General features: G+C 39.4%; 1 protein-coding gene across 1 annotated transcript; it reads left to right on the top strand.

Moving 5' to 3' along the window:
* Nucleotides 1-20,043: 20,043 nt before the first annotated feature.
* On the top strand, nucleotides 20,044-25,153 carry irx4a (iroquois homeobox 4a). The gene is made up of 5 exons (XM_028426083.1): nucleotides 20,044-20,088; nucleotides 20,901-21,152; nucleotides 21,902-22,008; nucleotides 23,489-23,799; nucleotides 24,435-25,153. Exons 1-5 carry the CDS (start codon nucleotides 20,044-20,046, stop codon nucleotides 25,151-25,153), a joined length of 1,434 nt encoding a protein of 477 aa, XP_028281884.1.
* The last annotated feature ends 236 nt before the right edge of the window (nucleotides 25,154-25,389 follow it).

Genomic DNA, 25,389 nt, shown 5'->3' with positions numbered 1-25,389 from the left:
TAGAGGGCACTAGAACACTGACCACACTGGTTAAAAGGAATAAAAGTCAATATATGTATTATATTTCATTTTTTTATTAACACTTAAAGCCAGGGTAACATAATTCAGTGGAAGGGATAGGCTGTAATAGCTTTCTGTACATATAGACGAACATTCCGAAACATCAGAAACAACTGTGCTAGCTACAGATGACCATGACCGTGTCGATATCGTCTGATCAGCATTCCCTTACTGGATGCAGAACAGCAGAGATCCCAAACTGAATCAATCAGCAGAAGTATGGAAGCTATAGCATATAACTAATAAATAAAGTAATAATAATAAAGGTTTCTTAATCTTAATCTTATATATATATATATATATATATATATATATATATATATATATATATATATATATATATATATATATATATAAAATGTGTGTGTATGTTGAATTTCTCCTTTATTATAATAATTACTGATGTAAGTCTACATGTTTTCTCATAGTTTGCTTTTGGACTGTAAATACAGATTGTCTTTATGGCCAGTCTTTTCCTGACTCACTAAAATCCATTTTAAAGAGGATGTAACATTAGCCAAATCCTGATGAAGCTCAGTAATTAACATTCATAAAATTGCGCCATGTCAGATGTATTGTGCCTGAAGAAAATAAAAATCCCATGGATGTCTAAATATTTACCGACTGCACTTTAAAGAAGAAGAAAAAGACAACTGCACACATATAATCAGAAAGAAAGGAAGATTATTTTTGAAGTGGCTCCTCTCTCTCTCCTCTATCACTATATTGATTTCCTGACAGAGGATTGAGAGGGGAACATGCGACCTATTAAACACCAATGTCTGGTGTATTAAAGGTTAACTAATCAACAGTAACGGAAAAGAGTCAGATGCCATTACCTCACTGCAGACAAGTGTGCGTCATGCTAAACTTTTTATACATTTAGGGTTTGTGTAGAGTTAATGAAAAGAATGTTATGTGTATGTGTTTCCACACACAGTGCAGATGTAAGTGGTATTAAATCACATTTAGTTTTGCATGGTGCAGATGTGATGTCCAGGCCGTGTTTAAATGTCGCAGCATTGATAAGGTGTGACTGGGCCCAGTCAACTGTTAAGGTTTTGATGTAGCATTATAGAGTGTTTAGTTCTGCGTTAATGGGCTGCTGCACAGAAAAATATTATATTCACATCAGTCATGTAACTCATGTAGAACATGAAGAATTTTTTTTCATATACTATTTATTTCATATAAAATAAAGGTTTTATGCATTTTTAAATAATTATAACTATGTGACAAAAATGGTACCAACCATCATTTTTGTACAGAATGTTTTTTTTTTTTTTTTTAAAGGCCATTAAATGTTTTTTAACATAATTAATTTAACTAATTACTAATTTGGTTCAGCTCCAAACCTGTGACATGTATGCTTCTTCTGCCTGGCTTCTATAGTACAACCCTGTGATGTATCAGGCACTTTTAATTCCTGATCTTGAAGAGCACAGTTGCAATATTTTAAGATACCAGGAGGTGGCAGCTCTTATACTCTTTCCACAAGTTTCTGATCCCACAGTTGAGGAGATTTACATTATCATTAGAATCACAGTGTTCTCCCTTAATTTACCATAATAAATAAAAAAAATCCATGAAATATTTTTAAGTAGATTTATTATTATTATTATTATTATTATCAATATTATTATTTCAAAATCTTAACTGTAACCATATCTGTTAATTGATTTTGAATGTAATTTGTCACACTGTTTCTATTGCTATATTGTTTTCTGTTATTTTTATTTTTATCTTTAGTGTAATTTTAGCTCAATTTCTCCCCCACTGAGTGACTTCACATGACTTTCAAACCTAAGTACCACTATTATCGTCATATCCTGCACTGTTCTGCAATGACAGACTCTCGGGAACACAGAGGAACAATCAGCAATCGCTGTGTCCATATACTAGTTTTGATTACATTATAGGAATTGAGAACCTTCCCAGGGGGTGTTTTATGTCCATTTAGTCCCCCTTTCTTTCTTTCTGAGAGGTCACATATCCACACGGCCAGTTTACATTTCCTCTGTCACAAAAGCAATACACTGCAATTTCCCTGCACGAAATACCCCCTCTGGTCACTACCAACAGAATGACCTTTTCTTTCTGTCTTTCTCTCTCCTTCACTTTTTTTTCTTCTTTCTCCCTGATGTGATTTTAAACACTGACAATCTATCTTCAAATAAATATACACACTTACATGTTTTTTCTCCCTTTACCCTTTCAATCCCCTTTATCCATACAGGAATGGAGGGCAATCCTCTTGAAAGAAACATAAAGGGGTTAGAAACAGAAGGATAAAAGTGTGCATCCAGAAAGCAAAACAGGAGGAATTCATCGCTGACCTGCAGGAGAAGCAGCAGCAGCAGCAGCTTCGTGGCTGGGCAACAGGAGCTATTCCCTCCTGACCTCACCCTCCTTTCCACACTTCTCCTCTACTCCCACCTTTTCAACCCTTTTTCTTTACCTTCCCCTGGGTTCCTCCTTCCCTTTCCATAACCCCCCACCCCTCCCCTGCTCTCCTTTTCACTCCTATCTCCCACTTCTTTTTTCAGTCTCCTCATCCCTGAGCCTGTCTCTCGTCTCTCTGCTTCTGTCCTTTCTGTAGTTTTTCACCATATTTGCTTTTCTTCTCTTTTTTCCCTCCACTTCTGCATCTAGTGGTCATTTCTTTCTTTTGCGTTTCTTCCCATCTGACCTTTCTCTTCCCTCTTACCTTCCCTCCATCATCCGCCCCACCCTGATCCTCTACACCTACAGCCACCACACACACAGAGCACAGTTCCCTCTCTTACCTTCTCTCAGACATACACAGGGTCTTTCCGGACCAGTGACTCTGCTGTTCAAATGTAACAATGCTCAGCGTGATTTGATGATGGCCTCAGTTCACCAGTCTGTGTGTGTGTGTGTGAGGCTGTATGTGTGTCCATGTGTTTGTGAGTTTTGTGTGTATTCAGACCTCACCTCTATAAAACTGCATTGTGCCTGTACCTTAAACTTATAATACACATAATCGAAATAATAGAAACACAAATAATGAACAAGATGAAAGTAAACTGTTAGAATTAGTCTTATATAATGATACTATATTCCATGTTATCATAATACTTAATGGTAATCTTCGTTATTTTAATCCATTGTTTATTTTCATTATCGACTTGTGTTTACAAAAAAGTTAACTTTGTGTGTGTGTGTGTGTTTGCAGGTGTTTACTCGTTTCTATGCAAGCACAGGCATTAAAACACATCACAGGCAGCTGGTAGAGGAAGGGGTGGGGGGGGGGGGGATATTGACTTGACTGTGTCTCCCTCACACTCGTGTTTGGTCGGCAAGCAATCTACCAACCGTCAATCAAGGAGAGGCGACCCAAGTTGGGAACCATCAAACAGCCTGACTTCTGGTGTCAGTGCTGAGGGGGATCTATTTCAGCGTGACACGCCATCAGCGGCAAATCTAAAGAGGGCTCCGTTGTCAAAGCAGGGAAACACACAAGAATACACATATTCATGAACGAGCGCCTATATGTGCACGTGTGCATGCACTATATGCATCCAACTATATCAGCACAGAATATTTACAGACAGCCCATTGTTTTTCAAGCATGCGAATTTGGATAGTTTGTACAGTCAGTTTCTGTAGAGAACTTTGTTTATGACAGTACAACTTAAATAATATGATAACATAAACAGATTAAAATCCATTTTCTTGTTTACCCGTGTTCTCAGATTGGTTTGAATGAGACGATAATAAAGCACTGATGCCCTGTGGGGCCAATGATCATTTGAAATCGACTGATAGAAAATGACTTTCCCAGCAGTAATAAAGCATCACACTTTGCCTAACCTTTGAACTCTTGTCACTGTTGCCCCTGGGTCTTTGTGGATTATAAAGTTCAACATGACCTTCAGATACATTTAAGCACTCATGCTTTGAATACAATGTAAAGCTGCTCTGTGTTTTCTTTACATGAGAGTAACCCATTACAACCCCATGGAAGTAAATGCAGGAGTGAATGAAAAATTAATACTGGCTGTTTACAGTGTAACAGGAAGCATTAGCACTATTAGCATTATTTCATTTAGCAACTACGTTGTGCTAGGCTCATATAAATACCTTAGGTCATACCTCTTTCAAGCCTCTTGCACCATCTGGAACACTTAAGCACCACTCCTAAATTAGCGACTGGCATGTCTTGTTAGCATAAAGTATTACTTAAGCAAAGCATATTGATCCTAATTTAAAAGTACAACTATATGCATATTGATTATCTGAAAACCATTAACGCAATGATTGAACAAGCAGAGCCATATCTTATTGTTAATTATTTCAGATAGTAGCATGGGGCAGTCTGTAGAGTGGTTGGCTTAATAATTATGCAAAGGGGAGATAAATGTATATTGTTTATGATGCATGAAGCAGCGCGTTCTTGGAGAGTCCTTGTGGGTGTCATTTGTGGATAGTATACTATACAATCAGCAAAGAGAGAGAGAGAGAACAGAAGCAGCATTCCTGATACACACTAATGTAAGCAGCTAAAATATAGTGGACCACCATCGTTGAAAAGTGTCTCCGAGGCCAAAATGTGATTCACAGCTGCCATCAGTCTGTCAAAGCACATCTGTCTTCTCTGCCTTATAGTCTCTTTCTGTCACTGACATAATGGGTTAAAAAAAAAAAAAAAAAAAAAAGTTGTGCAAAATGAAAATTCTGTAAATGTGTTGTGCAACACTATATGCTCACAATAGCAAAAATAGCAGCAGGGCATGCTGGATACCACAGTAAATGAGCAAGCCTCCATCAGGAGTGAATGTTGACAGAATGAGACATTGTACTTTTGAGCCATGAAATTACAGGCTGGTAAGCCCAAGGCAGTCGCCAGGTGTGACTGATGCAATCAGGGCCTGCTTGGACAAATACAGCACTGTTCACCAACATTCCTGCTTGTCAATCATGTTATAGATCTCCAGGATATAACTCATCACAAGCCACAACCAAAGATGAATAATGATGTTCATTTATGAATTGACGTAATTTATGAATTGACATACAGTATACTGTATTCCTTAGTGGGTGGCTTCTTTTTTTACTGTACAAGTTTATGGGCCATAACAAAGATGTTGCAAAAAGGCGCACTATTTTGCTTACCACATTTAAATACATGGCAACCACAACTTTATTTTTTTATTTTTTTATTGATTTGTTTTGTTTGTTCTGCTGCTTTGTATCCTTGAGAAGGGATGCACATCAGAATCAGGGGAGTTCTATAATGGCTGCAGTCCTTTAGGGGTACACAATAGTTTTATTCTTGACTTGTGCTAAACTGATGACTATAGAAAGTGCAGATAATAACAGATTGCATTTCCTTTCCTTTTCTAACTTTGTTAGACCTTGTATTCTACATTTTGATTCTTTCTAATTAAAATGTAATCCCACTGAACAATTGAAACTTCCTATAACAGGGCCTGAACAGTAGATGGTCTCTGTACTCTCTGAGGTACCTGAGCTGTTCTCCACTGTACTGTGACAATTACAGTGAATCAAAGCTGCCTCCCCGCTTCCAACACCTGTCCTCAGGGCACCAAGATTTATGTCTCTGTCCTTCCAATGAACTACTGTGGCCCTGGTTTTCTCCTCCTGTTAGGTGTGTGTGTGTGAGTGTTAGTATGCTTGTAGTACTATTCGGGGGTCCCATGTTGAGACAGTTAAACTTTTGAATTGGCTGAACACTGAACTTTAACAGCCATGTTTTTACTCCCTGGACAGAAATGACAACTTTATTAGTTTGTCTTTTACCTGTATAGAGTTGATGAACACATGCGGGTTTTCATATTATCTACGTATAACCTATAGTTGTTCAACTAGGTGCTATGCCTTCACTACTATGTTAAGCTTAACTTTTCTAACATACACATCCAGTGTTCACACTGCGTTGATGTTGCAAGAAGAAGAGATGAGACCTCGATTTTTAGGCTTTCTGAAAGCCAGTTTTGTTCATGAGACTTGAATTTGACTCTTTTTCATAAGAAAACAAAGATTTGACTGCCATTCAGTGGTTTCTGCAGTTGTTGTAAAGAAGGTGTTTAATTAAATTTTGATTGTTGTAAAATAACTTTTACACGTAAAGTAAAAAAGAAGAAAGACCCAGCTGCACATTTTATTTTTATTTTTCATTTTCATTTTTGAGTAAACAAAACAAACGGGAAAAACTCATATTGTTAGTGCCTCTATCCTCCTCTCGTTTCAGTGTATGTTCAAACTATGCTATCATCCTGAGAGAGCGGAAAGCACTACTACACTGCGATCTCCAAACGCCAGCAACAATTAGAGTCATCTTCTCTCTGAGCTGCTGTGACACTCTCCTGATGGTGATAATATGCTGTCCTCATAAATATGATGGGCTCTTAAAGGACCCACAGGACGCTGCTTAAATCCGTTTAAAATATGCATAATGTTACCCATCTCTCTCCTACAGGAGGAAGTGAGTGAGGATGGGCGTCCTATATACTGTAAGATCACAAGCTCATTTAGGCTCACATACAGCGTGAAGTGTAATGTGTGGCAAGCCTGATTGAAAGATTGCATTAGCAGTATTTTTTTTTCAACAAGTTAAAAACAACAACAATATTTTTAACATTATATTTATTGAAGTGTGCTATATTTAGAATTGTGCTGCTGGTCAGTCTTTAAATATATGGATAATATTGCAATATAAAACGATCTAAAGTAAGTTCAAGTTCATCAACTTTAAGAGGCAAACAACTAAGCTTACTAAGCTCACCTCAGATATCTCCAATGTGGAAGTGAGTAAAGTTCTACTGCTCATCAAAGCAGAAGGAAGGCACTCTCATAGATCACATGCTATCGAGGAACGGAGTTGAGAGAGAAAATATCGAGCTTTAAACGTTAGCTTTTAAAAGGTAAATGGAGTCAAAATGCTTCAACCAATAAATTTGCCCCCGGAGACAAGGAAGGGAATGCGTAGCGGGCAGAATAATACATGTGGGCGAGGGGGGTAATGAATTGGAAGGGATGCAGAAAATGTGCAGTGCTGTGCATGCTGGCCGTTTCAAATGGATGGGGAGTTCTTAGAAAATACTGTTCAGATGCCCTCCGAAACATCTTCATCCCAGAGAGATGACTAACCCCCAGCTAATACTAACTTTCTCTATCCACTGGATAGGGTTGGATATATGCATTGGTTTATCCCACTGTTAAACAGGAATGCAAAATACTCAAAACTAGAAGTTTGTACTAGAGGCAGCCTCTAGTTTCAATTTGTGGAACTGCATCGGAAGAATAGCCGCTTTGCTTCCTTGTTCAGCTTTTTGTTTTTGAACAATATTTTTTTGACTTTTTCGACATTTGCCCCATGCACCATGATCAAAACCTGTGAGGCACTCCATGGGGAGCATCATATGACTGTTTTGTGGCATGTTGTTTGTTTCCTGTTGGATATCTCAAGAAATTCACACTCCAATCAGTGTAAACATGACTCTTCAGCTAGCAGCTAGTTTTGTATTCATGATGCTTTGCCTCCTGATGCACACTGCATTGTTATCCTTGTGTATGAAGAATATACAATGACAAGTAGCATAGACCCCTTGCATAGTTTGAACACACTGCCTAACACAATCAGATATAGAATATGATCAATAACTGAAGTGCATTATTTTCACACACCAGTAATTAAATCCTATGTTTACCAATGAAGCCGGTTTGACAAGCTCTCAGAGTGGATGGAATTCTCTCCTGAGGCCTTATGAACTTCTCTTTCAGTCAACTGATGAAATATTTAGCATTACAATAGCAGCCTCTTTAAAAGGGGAGGGTGCATCTGATCTGGATCCATTGTTGTGTCCCAGCACCATTATTGTGTGTTTTTTATGTTGATCAGTGGTATTTGAAGTGATTGTTGTGAGTTATATGATGTTCATTCCTTGGTGTCACTGGAAGGTGTAACTTGTGTGTCGCTGGCATGGTGAAATAAGCAACGCTGTGACGAAGGATCTAAGAAGCAGAAGACGGCTTCAGTCGCAGGATGTGTCTAAATATCACTCTCGGCTGCAAATATATATGTAAAGGGTTGTTGTAATGACAATTTTAGGTAGGGGAAAAAAATCTGTGTTTACTGTATGGATTTCCTTAGCAGAATACAATGCAGAGGTGACTTTGGGAATTAAACTGCTTTTATTTCTTCTTTTTTTTCTTTGGAGTGTTGAAAAATAGATGGAATTGGGGACAGTGCGAGGTGTTGTATTCAATAAATGGGCTTTCATGTGATAAATTGAACGTTATTCATATATGAGTGCACACTGTTTTTTGGTTATTCTGGAGAGAAGTTGCTTCTTGCTGCCCAGGGACCCTTTCCCTTTTAACTGAGAAGCGGTTCAGGAGTGGTTTAGAAGGGTGTGTGTGTGCATGGGTTTGAGTTGAGGGGGGGTATGGACAGCGGTGGGGGAATCTCTACAGACCTTGATACAATTACTGTGCCTTTCCCTCTCCTTCCGCACCACTTCTGGCCACGCTCTTGCTACGCCGCTGGGAATAGAAAGGCCCAGCTATCTGGCAGAAGATTTGGTCAGTCAGGCATCAAATGCAGGGCCCTCTTCTCACACTCTGTGCTGGGGGTGGGCACGCTGAGGGACCTGCATTGTGCATTTTCACACACTTCTCTCAGAGGGGCTGCAGGAATCCTTAGCCTTCGGAAGGAAAAAAGTGGGTAAAAGAGAGGGAGAGAGTGGAAGCAGGAGAGGCAGAGAATGGAGAAAGAGTGATGAGGGATAGAGATGAAGCAACAGTGAGAAATATCGAGGGAGGAGGATGAAGAGGAGGGAGTAAAATAGGCCCAGAGGCTAGACCAAAAAGCATCAAGGCTGTAGGCAACATCAAGGAGACAAACATTAGCTCATCGCAACGGATGCTCCTTTCTTTCTGGTTTTCTCTCTGGTTTTCAGTCTACCATTGAACCCACAACCACCTCGCTCTGAAAGGTAGAAAAGGTGTTATTCAAGGGGTTTTGAGTTTTGACTCTTTGTGGGTGTGTGACAGTAATGGCCGTGGGCTATAGGGCACAGGGTCAGGGTGGAAGCAGGGAATGTATTTCTATTCATGGTTTCAGGGCACTATACTTGTTTAAAGACTAATGTCACACAAGCATTTTTTTTATTTGGGAAAAGCAAGGTGTATAGGAAAGGTACAAACCCCCAAGCTACAAATCTCCATCGTCAGGCCAGGAGACCCTCTCATTTCCCTCAACTATCTCCTCAGAAAATGTGATTGTTTTTTTAGATCAACTCAAACTTTTTTTTATATGACATGAGGTGAAAGGCCAACATGTATTATTTGTCTGTGAGCACTGGGGCAAAAAAGAACAGAAAAAGCAAAGCACCCAGTATGTGGAGCATACAACAACAGAAGATACACCAACATGCAGAAGAGCTAAATGTCCAGAGAAAGTTGTTTGATGGACAGGTGCACCACTCTTTAAGGGTCTGCTTATCTTCAGAATTAAACAATCCAATGGCAATTGTCATATTGCATGGCAGAACTACATGAAGAAGAATGTTCTCTTTTATCATTATGAAAAAAAACATGTGTAGCAGGCATTGTGTAATGAAAGAGCTTAATGATACAGGAACAACGTGACACATTTTAACCTGCTGTGTGTGTGTGTCTAAGTGCAAAGGGATGTAGCCAGTATTGGTGAGGTAGGCAAGACAAGAAGGTGGTTGATGTCTGTATACGAATTAATTTATTTAGCAAAGATAGTAAACCTTATAATTATGTAGTTATCAAATAACTCAGTGTTGCCTTAATTAGAGGCTGCCTCACAAAACTCAACAAATCTTGAATAACTTTATTTTTTAGGGCTGTCCATTGGTCATGTGTAAAAAGTGTGTGTGTGTGTTTAATATTTTTGTTTCATTTTTTAAGAATATATTTTTCCAAATTTTTGTAAAATAAATAAAGAGAAAAATCATTCAACTCCTAAATATTACAAGTCAAAATTATCTCACTCCATGCCTCTGTTCGATAGTTTACCATATCACCATTATAATCATTATCATGTTTTCCATCACAGTTTGTCTGAAGTTGCCTCAAAAGTTGTTGTAGCAACATATTGAAAAAAAAATCATCCATCAATCATACTGTATAAATCTCTGCCACTAACACGCACATCTTTAAAGGAATTTTAAAGTTAAACAAAAGAGCTCTCTTCTAAAGGCAGGTAGTGTATGAATATTATTATTGTTTTGCATCTGTGTAAAAAAAAATGGGGGGAGAGAGAGAGAGAGACTTCCAGCCATCTTTATTGCAGTGTTAAGGCCCAGGTAATGCCTCAGAATAATGCATGATAAGGCAAACACAGGCACTCCTTTCAAAATATTCAAATGTGATCGGCGGAGTGGAAAATAAAGGAACGTGGATGGCTGGAATGACTTCCCTATTCGCCCCACTCCCTCATAATATTCATATCACCACTCATTTTCTCCTTTACTTTGTTTTTCAAAGTGACCCTGACACAGGAGGGACAAACGATGTGACATTTTAAGGGTTAATGAAGTTATATGAAGCACATTTTTAAATATGTGATCAGACAAAGTTTGGCTTTGCTTTATTCACATAAATTTGACCAATGGACTGTGCAGTCCATGTTTATTTATGCAAAACAGGCAGAGCACCAACTGTAGAAACATTAGCTGTAAAGTTACCCAGCTAGAGTGACTGAGTGTTTCCCTCAGAGCTTAGAAGCAGCTTAGTTTCTATCATTTTATTTTCTGCTTTTTTTATAAAGATATTTTTTGTTGCACAAAATCAGACAAATTCTACATCTTGTCAACAACAAGTGTAAGTGAAGGAGGAATGATGTATGTCCACCAAGAGTCTCACTCATCCTGATCATTTTCCATAAAGAGCTTGAGGCAACCAAACTGTTCACTGCTCTTCCTAAGTAGTAGTAACTCTTGCAGGAATCGTTTGTTTATGAAACCACAAAGTGCCCAATGGCATTTCATGTGACAAGACAACAATGAAAATAGTGGCGACACGATAACTTTATTGGGTGGATAAAACAAACATACTTGACAGCTTCATCATACAGAAGGTGGCATACCGGCAGAAGTTTTGTTTTTATGTGACACTAATTTGGAAAATCTGCTTAATTGTCTTTAAACCTAAAAACAATGCAGGCCTTAACTGGTCAGAACACATCCCTCTCCGATCAATCAAGTTTTGATAAGATATGCAGTTATTCACCCTGCTGATAAGTATTGGTGTATTCATACCACCTCTAGCATGTCCATATTGACAAACGTTTACCATGGTCCTTTTTGTGTACACAACCAGTCATTGCAGGTCAATAGGGGTATTATCTTCTATGAACCAGTCACCTGATCAGATAAAGCATTACTTTGTTTCATGTATTTGTCATCAAATGAGACTCTAATGCTGAACTTTCTGTTACAAATCATGGTTCTAGCTGCACAGGCTCCATGCAAAGGGTGAATGTATTATCACTGTCAAATGTTAATGGTGTTTAGGTTTCAGACTTCACACAATGGGAACTGAAACTAAGCCGATTACATTGGACTTAAAGCCAATATCTCAGCGGCCCCCTGAGTGCTGGTTACAGTATAGGTTATAAACCCCACCTCCTCCATGTTAGTAAGTGGGATCAGCCAAATAAAAACTCAAAGTACACTTTAAATATTTTTTTCCCCAGAGATGGTAAGGGCTTGTTAAGTAGTTCTCATCACACTGATCTGTGTACAAATGCTAATGCTTTTAATGTGTTCATATTTAGTTAGATATTGTTGGTTAAAATAAAGAGGAACTTTTGCTCTATGGGCAGAAGTGAAACCACATTGTTCATCTTTACAGTTTAAAGCATAGTCACTCCACCAATGTAGGCAGATAAAGGGCATATTCAATTTTACCTTTTTGTAATTGTATATGAAGCTAGATGGGGGCTAAGAATAAGGCAGGTGGTCCTTCCATGGACACTCTATGGCATGATTTGAGATATGTGTGTTTTTAGAAATGCAGTTATGGGAAGAGAATAGAAAAGTGAAACAACTCATTGGGTCACATCACTTTTTTATTTGCCACGTAATGTGTCTCACTATTAACCTATTTAAGGCCTTGGTAAAATATGAGAATTATCTTCAGAATCGTTTCCTAAGAATAAAAAAGAGATTAAATGTAATAAAATGCTGAATTATGAAGATCAAAGTACTTTGTGTGGCCCAGTTTTTGAAACACAAAGGAGACAACAGAAAAAAAGCCCAGATTTGCTGCTGGAAAGAACAGTCCACTCAAGCAAGTGAGATCTTAATGCAGCGATTAAAGTCAGGAAATACTGCAGACATGCTTGGTGGAAAAACCATGTCATGCCCATAGCTGCCACAGTTACTCCTGCATTACCTGCCTGCGTTTTATGCAGAACTGCAAAAATGAGAGGCACAAAAAGCAGCTGCATGTTAAATAGGTATTAAAATTGTATAGTTTTAATATGTCCAGGTAGAGGAAAATATTCAAATGCATCCATTCCCTCTTGTTCTGCTTTTGAGTGATTGAAGGAACTTGTGATTGGGTTTCCACATTGTGCTCCCGTCTGCACACGCCAGCTCTTATCTGCCTTGATATTAACATGGCTCTTTCATTAGAAAGCCAGCCCATTTTCTGGTTTATGGGTAAAATAAGATGCAGAATGAGACAATAAAGTGCATTTGTGTTTTAGTGGATGCATTATGAATAAATAATTGTAAGTGCCTGCCTAGGCTGCGTTGTCTTCAGGAAGATAATCACTGCCTATAACACGTTCTCTGGCCCTTAACGCAGTACACTCAATGTACTACTTCTATTATGTAGGTGAATATTGAAAGAGGATCATGACTTTATAATATCCATGTGCATCACAAGCAGAAACAAATGGAAAAATGGCAGAAATACATTAAAAGGGTCATTTCTGGTGATTCTTGCTTGCAATATCTACGTAGATGAGGAGAAAGAAGGCCGAGGACAGAGGAAATTATGTTTAAAAAAGGTATAAAGGCACTCAAGTTTTAACCATGTCTGATCAGGTGTGATGACACATCACTTTCAAGGCTGTGTTTGGAGACTTCTCTTGAGTGGTCATCCATGACACCTGGGCACATAAGGTTGAAGTTCCATCATGGACAGTAACCTTGTATTACTTTTGGTAGCATTGCATCAGCAGGGCTACAAGAACATTTCAGTTTCTGGAGTTGACCTGTAACATTTTAATTAGTAGTAAATATAAGGGCCTGTTAAAGTGACGTAGACACCAACCTTGTCAGCATATAGGTTGTAACCACCATTAAACTGTCAATGAAAAGCTTTGTGTAACAGTCTGTATATTTATGTAAAACAAAATGTTCTTTGCAAACATCATATGGTGAAAATATATGCAATAACTGGTGGCTGCACATGGCTGCAGCTGGGCTGGATGTGCTATTGGTGGTCGCAGGTGCTGCAGGAGCTGAGGAAGTCAGTTTTCTGGTCTGAGGTCTGTCATGACCTCGAGGGAGGACACAGGGACACATTGATTGACAAGACTCATTGTTTGGCTGGATAGCCTGTTTGCATTTTTTTCTCCCAAAGTACAGGCAGGGAAAAGAAAGGATCATCATTATGAGACACATAGAAATATATTTTCATTAGATTATGGTAAGATTTTTTTTTTATGGTAAGAAAAAGACAATAGTCAGCAGGGTTTATAATGATTATACTAGTGATAATGTTCCACATTTGCCAGAAACAGTGTAGAATAACACAATTAGCCTTATGCAAAAGACACAATGTAAAGATATTGTGGCCAGCGTAATATACTGCCGGTGAAATGTTAAAAGTCATGTGTTATTTATATGCCATGGCTATGCTTGTTTTTTAAACTGTGTGTGCGTTTCTTCTTGTGTGACCAAATTCATCATACTCTGGTCACACAAAAGGTTGGAAGCAAGTTGGAAATGAATTAACTTCGTCTTGTGTAACATTGTAAAAAGTGCTCCCCAAACTTAATGCAGTTTTAATTTATTCCTCTTGAATGGAGACAGATTGGAATTTGTAGCCGAGAGAGTTACCAGAAGTACAAGTGCTTCATAGCTTTGGTGTGAGAAAAGGAGCAAATATTAGCATGTCCAGCTAAGTATTATGTTTCCATTATCACCTGTGACCAGTGCAGCGTTATGTGACCTTGAAATCAATGCCAGTTGTACCTGTTCCCACTGAAACTAGTTGCTAGTGTGAAAGAGACTCTAGTGTCCTATTAAGGGAACAACTAAGGGGTTATATTTAGAACAAAATTTTAAACAGTACATTATGCTATGAAAACACCTAAAAAAGACACTTAGTTTATGATCGTAAACATAAAGTGATAATATGTTTTATTTTGAGTTTTATTGTACTGCTGCTTCATATGGTATCAAAGCAGATAGTCCATTGCATTCATTTCAATCACAGGGATGACCACAGAGGAGTGGGTACAAGACATTTGATTGTTATCACCCATATCCTGGACTGTGTAATGGGCAGATATACATACTGGATCCAAGAACACAACCAGTGAACAAGGGGCCAACACCAAGATTTACAAGACACATCGGGTTCACATTTTGGGGGCTTGGGAGTCTGCATACAGTACTTCAGTGTTTCAGTCCCTTGCCAGTTGCTAAGGGAACACCTGCAGATAGCTAGTTAACTAAGTGAGGCGAAGATGCTGCCGTTGTGGTGATCAATTATGGATGAGCTGAGAGAACTTTGACATGTTAAACCTCTTAGAGAGGCTGAAGAGGAGTAACACCAGGAGAGATAGGGGAGAGAGGAAGACTGAGAGACAGAAGAGCTTGGGTAGACTCATCTCAAATATATTAGCGTGGTATTGTGGAAGCTCCATTTCAAAGGATTTCACCATCATTTTCACCATCATAGCAAATACAAGATGGATAATGAACATGATTATCATTTAAGGTGCTAATGCTGCATAATCCATTTGGATGTCTACCTTTAATAATGTGATTCATGCAGTGAGAGGCATGGAATGTATCTCATCTTATTTGGGCAACCAGCTGTCATTAACTTTAGTTTATTTTTAGGGCCCTGTTGTAATTTTATTTTTGTTTGCCGTGTTATTTGTAATTGTTGTAAAAGAGGATGGCTTTCCATTGATGTTCTTTAACATTAGTAAACCAGGCTTTGCATGTTAATGTAACAGTCATTGCTACTGCTGAACCAGCATGGTTGTCATGAGTGTCATTGTAGACGCCACATTTAAAACTCAGCCTGCTGGAAGTAAAGCTACTGAGAAATACTGATGAAGAGGCAAAAAACTAGATCAACATAAAAGCACCTCAGCATGTATAAAGACAGAAATGTTGACCACTGTGCACAATTCACCAAGACATCTTCGCCAACAGCAATTAAACTCACCATTTTTACACAAAGTGCCTGAAGGAGCTGAGCTTACTACCCAGCTCATGCAAAAACCATTAGGGCTTTAGGGCCAAAAAAGAACAAGTGGGGAAAAATCATTGTGTTGTTCAAGAGAAGAAATAAGAAATACTTTGAGAAGATCGTTGGAGATCAATATTCCATTTGGACTCCAAGACTAGACTAGACAGTAGATAGGCTAATGTTGTGCTGGATAAGCAATCCGTGAGAATGTTCACGTGTGTATGTGTGTGTGTGTGTAAGAATGCTTGGACAGTATTTCTACAACTACAGAAAGAGAAACACGGTGGCTATTGGAAAGCCTGAGAGCTGCTCGGGGCTTCATGTCACAAAAGCAAGTCAGAGTGTGCAGCTGTCTTTAGCTATTGAGGTCAGCTTGGCTTTCTACATTGTTGTCTTCAAAAACAATGCATGAGACAGTGGACCACAAGACATTAGAGCACTGGAGCATTGTCCTCATACAAAGTGAAAAAGAACAGAATAAAAGTTGGGACTCAAGACATATACTGTGACAAAGTAAAGACATCCAGAACCTTCCAGATGATAAGGTCTCAATATGGATAAATATTTACTTTACAAGATGAACTCGTGTAGGAGATTCAGACATTCTTTCACCTGATGCTGACCCGCATTTGGGAGTTTGAACATGGCAAAATTTAACATCAGCACTATCACTGAACCACACTTAATTTAAGCAGTTTAAATGCTCACTCAACTCTCACCCTGTCAGTTCACACATTGTTCCTCATGTAACAAATCCTTAGAAACTGTTTGCTCAGTCACACCCTAATCTCAGTAATTCCTCATATAATAGCATATGAGTTCTGTTGAAACTTAACCATCCAAATAATGCGTATGACTTAAGCTACAAAGATAAATTATTTAAGCACAAAAACGATTGCTCCTCACCAGGAAAAGCAACAGTAGTGGTTGAATTTGATACAGCTACACTACCGTTCAAAAGTTTGGGGTCACAGGCCAGTTCTATAGCTTCTCTGATCAACATAACAGTTGAGCTGTGCTAACATAATTTCACAGGAGTTTTCTAATCATCAATTAGCCTTCTTAACACAATTAGCTAACACATTAGAACATAGAAATGATGGTTGCTGGAAAAGTGCCTCTGTGTACTTTTGTATATATTCCATTAAAAATCAGACTTTTCTAACTTGAACAGTTATTTACCACGTTAACAATGTCTAGACTGTATGTCTGATTACTTTAATTATCTTCATTGAGAAATAAAACTTTTTTTTAAAAAAAATAAAGACATTTCCAAGTGACCCCAAAATTTGAATGGTAGTGTATGTGTGTTATTGTGATGATGCAAAGAAATCCATGTGAAATCTAATGAGTGAGATGGGGCTCATAAGCATGGGATGAAGGAAAGAAAACCAAGTGACTGTGGTGCCTCATCATCAGTGATGGAAGGCTAAAGTGAACCAGTAACATCATGGTTGAATGGATGTGTTCTTATGCGTCGGTGTAGACCAGCAGAGGATGACAAGCTGTGTCCAGTGCATTAGAAAATGAATTGTATTTTTGTTATGTTGTCTATGAGGACATGAGGGATGCACATTTTTTGCACAATTTGTGAAGTATTAGCACAATTTATCTCTGATGAAATGATTTATTTGTGATGCTGAGATAGCCATACATGTAAGATTGAGCTCAGTTCATCATATATGCTTTATAGTCTGTCTCAGTTAAAACTCTGCCTTAAAAATGAGAGGGGAGTAAGGTGTTACTCTCTCCTCTGTGCTCTCATTCTCCCCCAGTGTGTTTCAATTACATATAAACACACATATACCACTCACACACCTCCCCTCCTTGTGGCTCATTAATCAACGACAGATTATCAGGAAAGTGACACCTTCATGATTACAATGTTTCTGGGGGAACTTTGTAATATGAGTTCAGCTGGGAAGCAGATGCAAATTAGCAAGGCTTACTTCAAAGTGCAGCTCGGTGATCTTTCAGATTACAGTAGCTGAGAGTTTATGTCATATAGGACAAAGATCTTTGTGGACTCATTTAAGGCAAATGCAAAGCTGAATTGTAATACATTGAAATGTATTCTCATTTGAGTGAAGGAATTGGTTTATGTTGCTCATTGAACATGATGGATGCTCCCACACCTGGTCACTTCTGAACACAGCTATCTATCCTAATCTGTACAGGAAAAAAATCATCTAATAATTGCTCATTAATCTAGATTATTTGTAAGTGATGAAAAATGTGCTTGATATGTCACAAAAAAATGCAAGAAAGTGCAATAAGACCATAGCTCCTGATGTGGAATCTCACCCCTCACTTGTTCCACTTTAAAGGCAGAGCATCCACATCCCACATCTGTCCAAGAAAAAAACAGAAGCTTCTCTTTTAATCTTTAAACGCTAAACAAGCATGAACTCCTGCCGTCGCCTTCATTTTCCATCTAAAAGCATACACTAGTGCACCTAAATATTTTATTATAGGCGCCTGATAACACTGGGTAACGCAGTGGATAATGAAAAGGTACTATGCACCCGATCCAGGGGAGCTGCTGAGTGGGCTGTATATAGTTCAGTTGATTGTTTTCTGTCACATATTCCCACTGTTTCACTTTAATTCGGTGCACATGTGGATATAGCAAAGTTAGAGGTGAGTTTTAACTATTTCTCTGTGAGTGCCACTTATGTGTGTGAGAGAGAGAGAGAGAGAGAGAGAGAGAGACGGGCAGAGTGCGTCAGGTGCGCTCCCAACATCTCCAAAATCAACGTGTCAACACTTTCCTCTCTTTCGTCCACTGGGTGTAATGTTGAAGATAAATTAGGTCCCGCCCTGCCTTAATGCACTGCGTGTCACATTAACCCCAATGAATAAAAAAAAGACCAAATTAATAAGACAAAATGGAGCTGTGTGTGTGAGAGAGAGAGGTGTGAGTGAGTGTATGCTTGAGCGGTTCAGACGGGTTGTTAATGTTAAGGTGGCATTAGAGTTAATGCAAATTAAAAGGGGCTGACTGATCCCTTTTGACCCCCCCTCCCTCCATTCATAGCGTTAATGCGGCCATTTGCTTTGAGGTACTACCCCCCCCCCCCCCCCCTATAATTCAATTTGTCAAAATGAATGAGAGAAGAGACATTTTATAGACCCCCCACCCTTCCCTCCCACTTGCACCCCTTACAACTTTCCCCACAAAATAAAGCAGAAAAGAAAATGGCAAAAGACAAAAGTTACTTAACCGAATCCTATTGCTCTGTCTTTATAGCGCTCTATTACTTCTTTCATCTGTAAATGAAAGCGAGCAATTATTGCAAGGTGCCGGTATCATATTATTATGTTGGCCCCGGTCCCCTAGATAGTCATCAATCACTCTCAATCGACCTGTCACCGGCAGGCAGAGATCCAGCTGGAAAGGAGAGGAGGAGGAAGAGGGGAGGGAGGAGGAGGAGGAGGAGGAGTACATCATCATTAATTTGAGGAGTGACCCCTGGGGCTATCCACATGTCTCAACCCGGGATTCTCCAAGCAAGGTAGCGCGAACCAGCAGTGGCAACGGTGGCGAGCCAGCCAGTTTTTAGGGAGTTCTGGCTGCGTGGTTACAGCAGAACACCTGACCAATATACACGAGATAGATAGATAGATAGATAGATAGATAGATAGATAGATAGATAGATAGATAGATAGATAGATAGATAGATAGATAGATAGATAGATAGATATTGTGAAATTGAGAATTAATCATAATAATTTCAATCCAAATAAAGTGGCATAACCACATATTCATATTTTTTATATTTACATTTAATATTTTTAATTGTATTTTTCAGTCTGTTGTTGTTTTCCTGAAACTATTCTTTATTAATTGATTTATAATCAATTCGTTCCTTATGTGATTAACATCAGAGTGCAGGAATGTGCTTAATTAGGCCTAATGCATTCATCACTGACAGACACGTTTGCATATTCAAGACATGGATTGGCTTAATTGATTGATGAATCTCCAGGACATTTATTAAAAAAAAAAAAAAGTGGTCTCTTTTCCTCTGAAACATTTCCTTCTTGCTCTGTTCTTTCTGATTTTGTCGTCACACTGAGAAGGAAAATGCATATTAAAGTTACAGTCTGGTCATTTTTAGAGTGGGAAACTTCTGACGTCAGAGTCACCGCCGTTTAAAACAACCTGCCTCTGCTGCTGACGTCTTTTATACTACTTTTTTATAAGGCAAAAATATGTATCTGACAACAAAGTGATTATTCTAGGGAGAGACTCGTGTTACAATAATTGATTTATTTATTCTTAGTAGACTTTTGAAAAAAAAAGAAGATATAATTGTTTTAATATTATTATTCCCGTTGAAAGGCGATTGAGTGGGGGTATTTTACACAAATTAAACATGCTACTCTGCGTCGCCCTATAAGCATCCTAGGAGCCTGTGCTTACCAATCAATTGGTACAGTCAAACAGAGCCGCAGCCTGCGTTAGAGTGGAGACCTTCAGTCTCGCTTTATTTCTGGATATTGGGGGACCTCTCTACCATGTCATATCCACAATTTGGATATCCTTACTCGTCTGCTCCACAAGTAAGTTCATCTAACTGTTTGTTGATGTGATGCTTTTGTTTAGATATTGCTGCGATTGATTGTCTTATCGATTGATCCTTTTGCGCACTTTTAGCCAAGATTCAGGGCGACTTTTAATGTCCTGTCGGGTATCGGAAAGGTATTGCGTTGCAGCCAGTGATACCTGTGTTTCTGCAGCTAGAGAGAAAAAAGGCTTTAAAAAAAGAGGGGAAACCAGAAACCAGAGAGCCCCTCGACCTCCCGTTCACTGATTTCTGTAAGATAATAGCCGCTCTGTAATGTCAACCATATGTTTATCTGCTCTGGAACACACATGCCAACTTGTTCGGCGCACGCCGTGTGTGTTTTTGCGCTATATCCCAGCTGCTGGTTTTCGTTTTGGCTTTGAGCCATAAAAAATCATTTGGGCATTACTTTCGGTGTTACAGAGCGAGGCTGGGGAAACATGTTGTATCTGTTTGTAATGTGTTTTATTTGGATCAAGGCTAATGGTTCGATTTGGACACATTTTACGCGCAGATTATCACAAGAATGCGCTACATCACGCATCAAGTAACAGTTTATAAAAGCCATTTAATGTCATATTTTACTTTTTATATCGTGACATAAAAAAGAAAGCAATTTCCCAACAGGTTAATTTGGTGCTTAAATCCTGGATAATCTGCAGACTGTGGGAAACAGGTTAAACACGAAGACGTTTTTATCTTTTCAAAGTTTTAAACTTTGATATCAGTTAGTGCTCAACTTTGACTAAATAAAGCATCACACAACTTTCTAGAAAATTAATAAACTCGTCTTTGGTCTCCATCCAGTTCCTGATGACAACCAACTCTCTGACCACTTGCTGCGAGTCCACCGGCAGATCTATAGCCGACTCCGGCGTTGCAGCATCCGGACAGACACCAGTGTACTGCCCCGTGTACGAAAGCCGATTGCTGGCCACGGCGAGGCATGAACTCAGCTCTGCTGCCGCGCTGGGCGTGTACGGGAGCCCTTACACCGGCAGTCAAGGCTATGGGAATTACGTTACATACGGCACGGACGCCTCGGCTTTCTACTCGCTGGTAAGCCCTTCATCTGATCCCTTTTGGCATTGATTTATGGACCCGCAGGGCGCAGAGACTTGAGGCAGGCGCACCTCTCCTTTTAATGCTCGACACTGCTGAATACCAGCCTTTTAATGTATGTTCTCTTCTTACCATGTACGCCACATATTGTTTAGTAACAAAAAATTCCCAGCACTTCCACCGTGTCTGCCAGTTTTTATAGAGACATGTTTAATCAAGCAAACTTTCTGTTATAAAGACTTTTTATAGTCAGACGTGCAAACTCAACATTTGATAAAACTGTCAAAAACTGATTTTGACAAATGAGTTCCAAAGTATGTTTATAACAAACACAGTGCAGCAAAATATAGGCCTTAAATCCCTTGTAAAGTGCTAACACTGCTCAGAAACAAGAGAATAATGTATATCTAAACAATAAATTACTCTATAATCATTAGACCAGGCATTGTTTTGCAGGGACGGACTAAATCTACTGTTGGGTTTTCTAAAGTTTAATTTTTAAATGTCATGAGTTTGAAAAGTTTTCTATGTGAACATATGTATCCAATAGAACATTTTTTAGAAGTGCATTTCTTTCTGTTTTATTTGCATGAGCTCATGCGTTTTACATTTAGATTTCTTGTGATCATGCTCACTGTGTACACCAACACACATCTGCTTTACTAATACATTTTATATATATAATCCATAATTCTCTTCCTTTTGATGTCACTTTTCTTAATACTTGTCTTCATGTATGTTTGCAGGGTACATTTGACACAAAAGATGCCACAGCTTCTGCGCATGCGGGAATAACCCAGGCAACAGCCTACTACCCTTATGATCCTACTTTAGGACAGTATCAATATGACAGGTATGTTGTTTCTATGGCAACCGATGTTTATCGTTTTAAAAAGACACCTGAGTTCTTTATATGAATGTCATACCCTTTTGCTGGGGAGAAGTAAAAGTGAAAAAAAAAACTTTGCAAGCTTATGGCAGCTACAATGTGGCCAATTTAGGAAAAGGGTAGCAACTTGAACAGTTGTGCGACTTTTCCTACATTAGAATAATCAATCATTCTTGAGAGCTCAGGGCCCTTCTCATCACTTCCAGCAACACTGGGTGATCACCTTCATTGCATGACACATTTCTTCTCTGATGAGGTGAATTGCTTCAGAAGACCTATGCCCCCTTTCATCAAAACATGAGGCCTCCACGCTGTTGTGAAGAGCACTCCTGCCATATTGAAAGGTCTTCCCAATAATCAGGTGACATCCAAACGAATACTCCTCAAATAAAAGAGTGTGAATGATTGCAGCCAGAACTAACATATCACAGAAAACATGTTTTTATACTAGTGTACATTCATTGTATTGTACAATAAGTGTCATACTGAGTCTGAGTTTTGTATCAAGATGAGAGTTAAATCAAAATCAATCACTCTTAAAACTGTACAAAGAACAAAATGTGTCAGCAGGAATCTTACTTAATCTGCACACACAGCAAAAGGCCAAACAGAAGTTACGGCATTCAGATAAACAAGCAGGCCTAACAGCAGCGGCACACTGTCTGTTCCTGTCTTTTACCTAAGGGCTCATCATTACACTCAATAAAGCAATTTTACAGTCTATTTTATCTGGGAACAACATCAAGTATGGAAAGGTGCAAGCACTCCTCTCCTTCTGATTCCCTTAGCAGTGCTTGACCTGTACTAAGCTATACAGGGCAATAAAGGCCTCATAAAAGCCTCCCCTGAGAGGACTTTTACAGCTCAGTGCTGACTGAAAATCAACACCATGCATTTTAAATGTAGGTTTATGGTTGATATTTGTGGGGGGCTGAAGTCGAGTGCTGTGCTAAGAATGGTTTCAAACGGTAATACGTTGAAAAATGCTGGGAAAGAAGCAGTGCATGTGGTGTATTATACTAAATTTCTCACTGATAGCATATTAACTTGAACACCAGTATCGGTCTAATGAAAGTATTGTAAAGCAAAATTCTTCCTTTGTACTGCTTTCTTCATATGATCCAATGTTATCAGCTTGCCTTGCAGTTGTTTTAGAGCTTTGTAACAGACAGAGCAATGGTTTTCCTTGTACATGATCCTTCACATTCTCCCCACTCAGTTAGTGCTATCCACTTTTTCATTTTCTGTCTTTCTGCCATGATGTGGACGAGGCTTTAAACACAACCTATGAAGCATATTATACAACAACTCCAAGTAGCAAATGGCTCAGTAATACTTTTCAAAACAGAAACTGCTGGGAGAAATGCATTAGAAATTGTCATGCAACAAGCAATACATATCATATTTACTCTCTCATTACCATTTTTCCCCCTCTCATTAACAGATATGGTTCCATGGATGGGGGAACAAGGCGGAAAAATGCCACACGTGAAACAACCAGCACGCTAAAGGCCTGGCTGCAGGAGCACAGGAAGAACCCATACCCAACCAAAGGAGAGAAGATCATGCTGGCCATCATCACCAAAATGACCCTGACACAGGTCTCCACCTGGTTCGCCAACGCCAGGAGGAGGCTCAAAAAGGAGAACAAGATGACATGGCCGCCCAGGAACAAGGGCTCGGACGAGAAACGATATGACGACGACGAGGATGGGTCTCAGGAGGAGCAGATCAAAAGTGAAAATAATGATGATGGTTAGTGTCAAAATGTTTAGCTGCTTTGCAGAAAGTGAAGCTGTGACGCTCTGTTGATTAGTTTTAGTACATCATAGATCAAAGTGTTGTTTTTGACCTTTAAGTTTACTTGTTTTATCATATCACAAGAAACAAGCATGCAAGTAATCCTATTTTTCACTGCAGACATATCTCTTCTCTGCAGTAGGTTTATTACTGTTTTAGTTATGGCACTCCATTAATAGGCCTGATATTATTGTTGCAGCACACTGCAGCGTAATGATAATTAAATCAAACAAAATTGGTGCTGTTAAACATTTTATTTTGACCAGTATGATCTGCATGAAGGCCACTTTACATTTGTTTGAATGCACAAACTGAAACCTGTCAGCATCAGGTGTTGAGGCCTGTCACAGCTTACTTATGGAGTGCTGACAGACAGGCATCAGTCAGCATCTCACGGGGTATCCTCAGTCCTAATTTTCAACCTGAACTAATATTGATAATTAGATTAGTTTATAGGATTATAATCACCAATACTGTGTAATATTTATTGGGATACTAATATTCAGCTGTAATATAGCTTCATTTTAAATGTGCTTTATGAATATTGGGTAAATCTGAAGACATTTCTGCCGTCTCTTTTCCCCTCCCAGAGACCAGAAGTCGGCCTGACAAGGACCTCCAGCTGAGCGACTTGGATGATTTCGACACGCTGGAGTCAGAGAACTCCGAGTGCGAGCTGAAGCACCGATATCACATGAACCCACACATGTCAACGACGACAACCGATTGCCCAGCCGAGCACCTCATCAAAGACGCGTCTCTGAAAATCTCCATCCCCGTTTCTCTGGGCGGGGAGCAGGACTTGAGCAAAAGTTGTCTCAAAACAAACCCGGAGGACTTCCAAGCGGACAGCAGACAGCAGCAGGCGAAGGCGTGCTATAATCAGCAGCCACAAGGGCACCAGATACTAGACGGCAAACCTCGCATCTGGTCTTTGGCCCAGACCGCGACGTCTCTGAACCAGACTGAGTACCCATCCTGTATGCTGAGGTGTCAGCCGCCGCCCTCCTCCCTCACCCCGTCCCCAGCCGCTACCTCACCCGTGACCGGCCTGGACCACAGGCAGGACTCGCCGGTCACGACCCTGAGAAACTGGGTAGACGGGGTTTTCCACGATCCCTTGTTCAGGCACAGCACTTTGAGCCAGGCTTTGACCAACACCACCGTCTCTTGGACCACGAACACCAAAGGCGCCATCCTGGAGGCTGAGAGGAGCGCAGCGGCCTTGCAGCAGCAGCAGCATCAAGACTCCTCCAAAGACAATTCCATGAGTTTCCCAAAAACTATCAACAAACTTTTCTGCTCCTAACAAAACCAAATGACCCTTTAAGAGAGACTTTTTGTGACTGAGAGTCCGGTGGGAAAGCTTATTGCGTCTCCGCGATTCCATTATTATGTTTTAACCGTTTTTAAAGCAATTGTAGCCATAAAATGTTACATTGGAGTTACAGCCGTGAAACATCCGGATCAGTTTGGCTTATTTGATTCAACGCACGCACAACAAACGTATCGAAATGTATAACTAACAGTTTACATCTTGGAAAA

Source organism: Parambassis ranga, chromosome 16 (assembly GCF_900634625.1).
Source record: "Parambassis ranga chromosome 16, fParRan2.1, whole genome shotgun sequence".
NCBI classification, from domain to species: Eukaryota; Metazoa; Chordata; class Actinopteri; family Ambassidae; genus Parambassis; species Parambassis ranga.
The sequence above is the reverse complement of the archived record's forward strand: the minus strand, read 5'-3'. Positions and strand labels throughout refer to the sequence as shown.

Bases quoted from the DNA above. Each gene is read 5' to 3' on its own strand.
- irx4a (XM_028426083.1), top strand. From the start codon at position 20,044: ATGTCATATCCACAATTTGGATATCCTTACTCGTCTGCTCCACAA. The intron at 22,009-23,488 runs GTATGTTGTTTC...TCTCATTAACAG, and splicing joins GGACAGTATCAATATGACAG to ATATGGTTCCATGGATGGGG. The intron at 23,800-24,434 runs GTTAGTGTCAAA...TTCCCCTCCCAG, and splicing joins AAGTGAAAATAATGATGATG to AGACCAGAAGTCGGCCTGAC.